Here is a 10,240-nt window from a genome sequence, read left to right on the forward strand (position 1 = left end):
CTGCTTCAAACTTGGCGCTGCGACAGGATGAACATGTATCAAAACATTTTGTAAACATTAAGTTGTCATATATGTCTTCCTTTACAGCCAGCGCAGCAGCAGCAAGGAAAGAGGTTATCAAGAACAAGATCAGGGCCATCGGGAAGATGGCCAAAATGTTCTCTGTGTTACGGTGGGTATATATATCTGTGTGTGTGTGTGTGAGTGTGTGTGTGCGTACAGGATGTCTGTAAATTGCTTTTCTTTCTTAACCATTGCAGAAATCCGCTGTCACCAGGTCCCTTTCTTTTTAGCTCTCATTCTGAGTTCTGTATTTTAAATCTATAATTGTGTTTTTGCAGATGTGGATTTTTAGGAAGTGTGTTGTTCTCTCAATTTCTCTCCTATTCACCTGTATTTCCTCTTTTATCCCCACTCACATGTGTCCTCCACTCCCACACTATCTCTCTGTTTTTCTCAGGGAGGAGAGTGAGAACGTTTTGACCCTGAAGGGACTGACTCCTACAGGCATGCTTCCCAGTGGGGTTCTGTCCGGGGGCAAGCAGACCCTGCAGAGTGGTGAGTTTCACAAACTCAGCCTACACAGAAATATGTGGAGCCTTGTGTTCATATATCTTGAAGAGTTTCATATTTTGTTATGCTACAGCCACAAACATAAATGCATTTTATTGGGATTTCATGTGATAGACGACCTATCACAAAATCAGTGTGCCACTCTTCTACAATCTATGCCCCTACCTACCAAAAAACTGATTTTATTTCAAGATAAAAAACAAATAAATGGCCTACACTTGTATAGCGCTTAATCAAGTCCCCAGAGACCCCAAAGAACTTTTCACTACAATCAGTCATTCACTCATTCAAACACACACTGACAGTGGTAGGCTACATTGTAGGGAAAGGTGCTCTGATCAGATAACTTTTTACATATCACTAAGAACACACCATGCCCACTATGAAACATGGTGGTGGCAGCATAATGCTGAGGGAATGCTTTTCTCAAGTAGGGACAGAAAAGCTGGTCAGAACTAATGTGAAGATGGATAGAGCCTAATACAAGGCAATCCTGGCATAAAACCAGCTGGAGGCTGCAAAAGACTTGATACTGAGGCAGAGGTTCAACCTCCATCCATTCTGACTGAGCTTTGAGTTATTCTCTAGATGTGCAAAGCCGCTAGAGACAAACCCCAAAATATTTGCAGCTGTAACTTTAGCAAAAGGTTTCTCCACAAAGTGTTGGCTCATGGGGGTGAAATATTTGCATAATATATTGCATACTGTATAATTTTCTTTTCACGTTACAATTATGTTTTTCTCTCACATAAAATCCTAGTAAAATGCATTGCAATTTGTGGCTGTGACGTTTCACAAAATGTGAAACTCCTCAAGGGGAGTGAAGACTTTTGTGGCAAACACGTTCGGGGCTAAGAATACGTTTGCTATGCACTGAATCTACAAAGACACTCACCAGTTGTACCCTGAGACACACCTTCAGAAACAGATATGCTGAGAAACAAACTCCCAACACATTGACCTGCTTTAGATCATCCTCCAGTCCCCCCTCCCTGTCCTCTCCCTTCTTCTCCTCCTTCTGCTCTCACCTTTTTGCCTCACTGACTCACTCACTCTCTCCACCTCACCTCACAACACTGAGGATACTAACAGCCTGCTGATTGTGTGTGTGAGATTATGTCTGAGCCCCACTGTAGACACGAGTCAGAACAGGACAGAACATGGGTAGCAGTACCAATAAAAAAATGTCCAAATGGCTACAGAAGCTGCTGGTACATGTGTGTGTGTGTGTGTGTGTGTGTGTGTGTGTGTGAGAGAGAGAGAGAGAGAGAGAGAGAGACAGACAGACAGACAGAAAGCTAGAGAGCTAACTCAAGCTGCTGCTAACACCAGCCACTCTCTGAAGCTGAAGCTGCCATGATCTCAGTAATGCTCTGAGGGCTTTACATGTTTAAAACCTGAAACATGCCCCTGAATCGGTCACTTTGAGAACTAGGGACATCGTTGTAACACTTGTGTAATCGGTTTTTACCAAGTTTTACTCTAACCTGCTTGTTTTGGTTAACTTGTCTATGAATTTCTTGTTTAGTGTTTTTTCAGTTCTAAATGCTGCTCGGTTTTAACAAAAAAAGGGTTGTTTAAAAAGATGTGCACTCAAAAAAATAATTTGTTGAATGGACTCCAGAAAATGTAAAATAATAATAATTTCCAAACAACTCTTTCATTCTCCTTTGTGATAAATTCTGATGTTAATTAATATGCCATTAATAGGTTTAAAGTTGGACAGCATTCACCTTTATCCTTGAACCCTTCATCAAATTATACCATGCTGTCTGGAAGAGAAAACATGTTAGAAAGAGAGAGACACTGTAAAACAGACATAAGTATAGTTTAAAACTATGATTATGAAAAAAAACTAAATGATTACAGAGTTCACATTTGAAGCTATCTTTAAAATCCTATAATAACGGTTAGCATGATTAGTACAGCTAGCATTACTAACAGCAGTGTGTATTCTAGACATCCTTTTCTGAACTCTGATCGTTTCCAAGTCCACTATGTTCTATAACATACAGAGGTTGAAAGCTCAAAATATTAAATAGAGCAACTTTGCTGTAATATGCACAGCATTCATGTTATCTGCTGAATGTCTTGCTCTCACGCAGCCTGAGTAAACTGCAGACATGTCTTGAAATGTCATAGAAAATAGTGTCTTTTTAAACAGCTTCTTACATCTCTGCGCTTCATCAGACTTCATTTTAAACATCTCACTGGTATAGTCAGTGCAAGCTGGTGGCACTTCCGTATGGTGCATTCACTGATTGGAATAAGATTGGAGTTTTGAGGTTCTGCCCAGCCACTCTCAGGCCAGCCTATTTCCCGATGTATCTCTAACCCTAATAGTTAATGTAGACAAAACTCATAAATGTTACACTGAAGTTACAGAATAACTGAACTCTATTCTAAACTCTTAAAAATTTGTTAGATTTTTTTTATAATCATTCAGCAACTTGTTTTAGAAGAGTTAGAGTAACATACAGCCTGTAGCAGTAAATCATTTATCAAACCCCAACATAATGTATTTGTGTTTTCCAATTTAAGTCACTCTAAGAGATGCTTCAGTTATTTTCTGAGTGTAGCTGACAGCTGTGAACACTTCTACACTCTTTTTGTGCCCTGAGTCAAATATTTAAATCCACAAAAGCATGTTTCAGCCTTCATTTCGTTTTCCTTCTCCTCCCTCTTTGTTTGTATGCCATCTTCTCTTCCGGATTCTGTCTTCTCTTTCTCTCTCTCTCTTCCTGTCATTTCTCCTCTCTTTTCTTTTGCCATCCTTCAGCTACCATTGAGGCCATTGAAGCTATCGAGACAGTTAAGGACGATGAAGGTAAACTCACTCTCATTTTCACTGTGCGCGGCATGGCGGCACACTCAGCCACCATGCCTGTGAATCCTTTACCCACAATGCACCAAGCTCTTCCAACCGCATCAGCATTCAAAACTAAAGCCTAAAACCGCTTCATGCTGAAGCTACCACATGAGAGACACAAATATACACATTCATTTTTCCTTTTCTTTCTCCTGGAAACACCACATTGTCTCCACCTCACACAGGCATTTCTTTACATCCTCTTTAGACGTAACACTCACCACAACACACATTTCCTTAAAAACATCCAGAAAAAGAAGAAGAGTTGGGCTGTGGTCATGGTTACTCTGTCTCACAGATTACAGCATGTCAATATTTTCCTGATATTTGAGGGGATGATGTCGGCCTGTATTCATTTAACATGCAGTCAATTTGTTTCCATGCAAGCAGAACATGAGCTACCTATGATCATGATAGAAGAAAATAGAATTTTAGGAGGAAACAACCCAATTTTGCAAACATCTGTGCGTTTCAACCTCCTTCAGCACCTGCTCACATGAGTGATGTGCAGAAATAAAGTTTGGCAGGAACTGGGACTTTAGGTCTGTGCATGTGTCATGTGATGGCATATGAGTTTTCCTTGCTGAACAGAATTTGAGGGGAACTTTGTTGAAAATGCAGTGCTGTGAAAACACATTTCTCCCATTACATAATTCTTCTTTCTTTGCTTTTTTTGTCACACTTGCATGTTTCAGTGAACTGAACTAAGCTTTCCACTCACTGTTAATTTCATGATTTAGCAAGGTGGGCAGTTCATTTTTTTATACAGGGCCTGGTTGCTTTGGATAGCTTTTTTTTTCTTAATAGATAAAATTATCGTTTGAAAACAGTATTTAGCATTGACTGAGGTAAAAATATGTTCGATGATCTGAAACGTTTACAGTAAATGTGACAGAAAAGCGGAAACAGAAGGAATCTGACAGAAGTGTCTCCGTAGTTACAACAAAACTCCAAGGTCTAAATCCTGCACACACGGTTTGAGACGTGTAACCGAAAAACATTTCAATCTAAAGCTGGGAAATGGTTCAAGATGTTTTCTTGTGCTACTGATCAAATTGTTGTCGTGGCTTCTGTGCTGAGTGAAGTACTTGGTGATTTGTCTGCATGTCTTAGTTAGTTATACTGCTTTGTGTGTAGTGCTGTTTTTAGCTTACCTGAAGTACAGTCCATAATTTGTTTATTTTAATAAATTATGGAAACCCCCTATGTCATCTTTTTGCTTTTATGTACCTTAATTTATAGTTGATGTTGCAAAGTGTGGAATAAATGCAAAAAGTATTTTGACAGTCGCCTTTGATCAAAAGTGATGCTGGTCTCCGCTGGATTTAAACCTTATATATTTTCGTGTCATTGGTTTTAATGGCAAGACTGCACAATATATGCTTCAATTTGGTTTTAAATTATGATTTGAATTTAAAAGGCAGAGGCTAGGGAATAATAGAGACAAATACATTCGAAACATTTTCATCATCAGTATTACGTTTAGCTATATGTGCAAGATCTAAGCAGGTGTTATACTCAGAGACCATGAAATGATCCTCATTCTTGGTCACAATTTTGCACCTATTACTGTTCTAAACCACAATAAAACCACATTACCAGCCTTTACATCTAGAGTTTCCAAAAATATCACTATTACAGACTGATTTCATAATATATGTATACATGAGATGCGGTTGTCAAGGTTTACTTGTTAACCATTTTTGGCTTTTTTTCCTCATTTGAGTGGAAGAAAAAGAAAAGGCAAATGACTTTCTGTTTCATTTCCAACACTGTCAATTCATCTGTGCCACCTACAGCCCTTCCTGTAAAACCACACCTTATTATCAGCACACAGTGAGTCAGTCAGAGAGTTTTACTGATTCATGAGATACACTTTCAGTCTAAAAGCTGCTGATGCAGACTCTGATTTTTGGAAAAGTATTTCTGCCGCCCAACACCCACCGCTCGGAACCTTTTCACATTTCTTCACCTTACAACAAACTTTGATTTATTTTATGGGGATTACGCAATAAACCTACACAAAACAGGGCATTCATGGAAAGTGGAAGAAAAATGCTAAAAAGATTATTGATAGTTTTCAGTTGGTTGTGCTGGGTTTTATTGATGGGTATCAGAGTAATTACTCTGCTCTTTGTGTTGGTCTGACACATTAAATCCCAAATAGATATATTAAGGTTTGAGGTTGTAACGTGGCAAAATCTGAAAAGGTTCCAGAGAGAATGAATCGTTACCACCGTGGTAATGGGAAAGGCTGAAATAAAACAATAAAATAACCAGAGCTGAATCATTTAGTGGATCGCTCCTTTAAGAAAAACCTTGAAGTTCACTGAACACATAAAGAAGGAAAAACAATTGTCATAAAAATCAATGTATTTCATCAAATTTAAATAGAATTGATCCAGTTCAATTACTGGTGCAGTCCATTTTGCTCTTTCTTTTTAATCACATTTGCAGATTAGGAAATAATGTTAAAAAGTGATATGCCCCCCAAAAAGAAACTTTTGAACAAATGCCTGACTGTCCAAAATCAGAAGTGTTTTGGAGACGTAGCTTCTGTGCAGCTGTGCTTCCTACAATCATGGTCTTGCAGTGGCTTATCCACCGGGTGTCTCAGACTGATGATCTAGGATCAATGACCACTTTATACTCAGGACCACGCCCACGGTAAGCCTGGGTCAGATTAATCCTAGCTCAGCATTCAGACAACAGAGCAGCAGAGACCCCCCTGTGTGTGTTGATTTATGAGTAAGAGCTGTCTAAAGGTGGCAGAATGTCATTAATCCAAACCCTAATCTGACCTTCAGTTTGAGGCAGTAAGCTTAAAGTCATCTGCAGCTCTTTAGCCATAAACTCAAATAAATTGTTAATTGGAAAAAAACAATATTCACTAAAGTTGTATGTCACAATTACAATTTATTTTCTTCCAATCCTAAAAGGGTTTGGATACACATGGTTCTACTGACTGTTTGATAAATATGTTAACTGCATGTGTGTGTGTGTGTGTGTGTGTGTGTGTGTGTGTGTGTGTGTGTGTGTGTGCAGCCATCCGAGGCTTCTCTCCGCAGCACCGGATCAGCAGTTTCGAGGAGGCCAAAGGTCTGGACCGGATCAACGAGAGGATGCCACCTCGACGCGACGCTGTCAACAGCGTGGGCCTGTCGATGGGCCGCATGAACATGGGCGAGCCCAATGGGACCGACAACAACAGCAATATCCAGTGATGGACAGAAAATCGACTCCCACCTGCCTGCAATCTCTACAGTGATACCATATTTATTCAGTTGTGTACATAGGCATATATACACAAGAGAAATGCAATGCACATACACTTAATAGACAGCATCAAACTACACATACATGATTAAATAGCCTCTTCCCTGTTGCCCTCAGCTGTTATTTAGAGGCATAAGCGACTTTACCACAAAGAGTCTGAGGGTCTTTCCTGAACTGATCGGCCCAGTTCTTCAGAACTAAGACTCCCCCTTATCTGTACAACAACAGGAGAGGAACTCTGAGAGCAGATCAGGACTCTGAGGAGAGCTGCTGTTGTTTGTCCTATGCTCGGGGATCACCAGTGGGTTTGATGGTGTCAGCTTGATGTGCCTGCATCAGTAGGTTGGTGGGTGTGTGTTGTTTGGGGAGGGTGGGCGGAACCAGGCGAGGGGCAGGGAGGTAGCAATCAGGGCCAGAAGCATTTCAGTTTGAACAGCTTCTTTTTTTCCAGATTGAATCTAAATGAAAGGGAGGGGAAGCAGACCTAAGTTGATTTTTCTAGAGCTGTGGATATGCTTGTCTGTGTGTGTGTGTTCACACATACACTTTTACCTGTGTCCGTAGAGAGTTTGAAAAAGTTTTTTTTTTTTCCATGTTTGCTGCTGGCATCATGAGAATCAAGTCTTGCCTGGTGAGGTGTTAGGAGATAATCTCCGCTGCAATTTAATCTGAGCCCATGTTTTCCTTTTCTTCTGCAGAGGAGATTTGCTTTTGTAGCTCCACACCATACACATCCTCCACTTAGAGTCGAGTGGAGGATTCCTACCCCTCAGTCCCCTCATCCAGACCTCTGGTTCCCTGCCAACTTGGCACTTGAGAAAGGCTTGAAGACCATCTCATGTTTGAGCGGCCCTCCCCACTATCTGGTGCATGTAAATACATAGAGGTTTTATCACAGGGTGCAAGATGCAGCACAGTAGACGAACAGTGCTTTATATATGTGTGTGAGGAAGCTGGGGGAAGGGGGGGGGGGAGTTAAAAAGTGAAGTCATGCTCTTCATCCTCTTTTTTTTCCTGTGTTGCTGTCTGCTGCCAATCAGCAGCGATGGCCAAGAACCACCGGCCTCAGAAGCAGGAAGTGACCATTCTGAGGAAACAGACTCATCTGGTGAAGGAAGCGGCCAAAGCAGTGAGAACAAGTGTGAGGATTAAGGTCTTTGTAAAGCATTTATATGAACGCATCAATGCATGCAAAGTTAAGTTCTTTGATAATAATGTGAAGAGTATCTTTGTGCTATGTGTTTCACTATGGTAGGAAGTTTTTGTTTCTTCTGGGTTTTCTGGCTAATATAAGCAAACAGAGGTATAATGAATCGATTCTTTTGTACATATTGTTAATTTAATTAATTTTTTTCTATTATTTTGTGCTTCGTTTTGTTTTTCATAGCTTGTGTTATTCGGTATGTTTGGATGCTGTACAGAATGACTGTACACATTTATTCAGAGTGTCAAGTCCACATTCTCTCCTCTTTTTCTTCAACCATTGTACAGGAGTTGTTTTTAACGATAAACACAAATATTAAACTGGCATCGATGAATGACCATTCTATATACCGAGGCACAGGTATTCAGGCAGCCGAAAGCATGATTGCATGGTTAAAAGTTGCGCTGTTCAGAAGCAACAAGCAGCAGACACATTCTAACAGATGCGCTGGTGTGTCACAATTTAACGGAAAAAACGTGTACTCTGTTTCATCATTGATGATTTCTCTTGTTATTTGATTATATTTATGATTCTATGATTATTATGGTTCTATTTATTATGGACATTATTCTTAATATGTAAGCTTTCTCTCTCTCTCTCTCTCTCTCTGCTGGTTGCTCTTCATGTCGCATTGCTCCTTGGTTGATCTTGTGCTTCTTTGGGTGAGGCGAACCCCCCTGGGAGACCCTGTGCCATAGAAATTGTGCCACGGTTCTGAATCTTTTTCTGTCTTTTCAAAATTTTTTTTTTTTTTTCTTGTTGGTTCTCTTTGTTTATTTCTGTTCTGGCTGTTATTTTCTTGTATGCTTCTTTTGCTTTATTTGTTCCTTTTGTTTCTTTTTTTGTTTATTTTATTCCTTTATTTCTTTTATGTTTATTTGTTTGTTCCCTTTTTTTTATTTTTGTTTCTTTTGAGTCTCTTTTGGTTACTTTTTTGTAAACATTTCTGTTTTTGTTTCCTTTTTGTTTATTTATTTATTTGTTTCTTTCTCATTTCTTTTATTTTTTCTTTGTAATTTATTTTATTGCTGACTCCCCATGCACTAAGACTGTAAGCATGATCCATGGGACGATCCACTTTTTTACTCTTGAATAAAATATGCATGAACCTTTGGTATGGATAATGAGTCTTCATTGCTTTTTCACTGAGCACACATACACACACACACACATACACACACACACACACAGATCAATACAAAAGGCTCATTTGCATCAGGTTTGCCGACAGGACTGGTTATACAACTGAATCGAAAACGAAACCTCTAGACGTTAGACAGTGAAGATTCACATAAGTTTTGTTTTTAATCTCACAACATAGGGCTGGTTTGAATAGTTTAGTCAAAAGTGTAATGTCACAAAAAGAGATTAATACACTTTAAAAAAAAGAACCAGTTTTAAAAATGTATTCATGTGTGACATAATGATATATTAATAATAAAGAGATAAGTCAAAATATTGAAGATTTAATTTGAATTTGTAAATTGTTTAGAAAACCCCATGGCAGACAGTATCTTAAAAATTAAAACAAACTGAAGAAATGTGATTTTGAGAGACTGTTTTAAGCAAACACACTGAGAATAGAACCTGTGCATTTTTTTTTCCAGGTGTTTGGGTCTGAAACATTCGTAAATTTAAAGGTTAAGTTGTTTTAAGAAATAACATAAGAATGAGACTGATGTAAAATGTTTCAGATCCATCTGTCAGTCTCCAAACAGAAAACTACATTTTTGCAGGAAGAGAAAAAATGCCAGATCTTGAAATGACACCCAGAAAACCTTTCTGCACTCACTCTGCCAGGTGTATCTCACAGGAGATGCAGGGTTTGTCACCTTGTAACCCTGAAAATTAAGCTTTGTTACGTGGTTGACCTTATGACACAGTCTGTTTATTGTGGGGTTTTTGTCTGTAACTAAAACAGAAGGGTTTCTTATTAACTAAACTCACTAATGTTTGGGTTCTTGAAGGTAACCAAACTGTGACTGAAGATGGAAGAAGTATTTAAGAAAACATCAAACTTCCCATTATACTTACAGATGTGAATTCATGGAGAATCCACTTGCAGCTGACGTGACTCTTAAGCAGTTTTGGTTCCTGTTGTTGACTATGTAATAAAGAGAGGGATATAAGAGATTCAAATACAAGTTAAATGTCACTAATTACTTCAATAACACATAATAACATGTTAATAACATGTTAAAAAAGCATGACCAACAGAGCAGTTATTAGCAGGTATGGGTTTGTATTGATGAGTGGAAAGTCAAACCTGTTCGATAATTTAAAGAATAAAAAGCCTCAAAGCAGCAGAGCTTCACTTA

At 38.9% G+C, this 10,240-nt stretch overlaps 1 protein-coding gene across 3 annotated transcripts in view; it reads left to right on the forward strand.

Moving 5' to 3' along the window:
* Positions 1-8,765, forward strand: part of ppp3cb (protein phosphatase 3, catalytic subunit, beta isozyme) — a 61,418-nt gene extending 52,653 nt beyond the window's left edge. For 2 of the 3 annotated variants that reach the window (XM_047354439.1, XM_047354440.1), the window contains exons 11-14: positions 88-172; positions 461-558; positions 3,353-3,400; positions 6,488-8,765. In XM_047354439.1, the coding sequence (XP_047210395.1) occupies positions 88-172; positions 461-558; positions 3,353-3,400; positions 6,488-6,666 (410 nt within the window). In that variant the 3' untranslated portion in view covers positions 6,667-8,765. The remainder of the gene's footprint in view (positions 1-87; positions 173-460; positions 559-3,352; positions 3,401-6,487) is intronic. The other variant, XM_047354441.1, reaches the window with a different exon arrangement.
* Positions 8,766-10,240: the final 1,475 nt, after the last annotated feature.

Source organism: Girardinichthys multiradiatus, chromosome 23 (assembly GCF_021462225.1).
Source record: "Girardinichthys multiradiatus isolate DD_20200921_A chromosome 23, DD_fGirMul_XY1, whole genome shotgun sequence".
NCBI classification, from domain to species: domain Eukaryota; kingdom Metazoa; phylum Chordata; class Actinopteri; order Cyprinodontiformes; family Goodeidae; genus Girardinichthys; species Girardinichthys multiradiatus.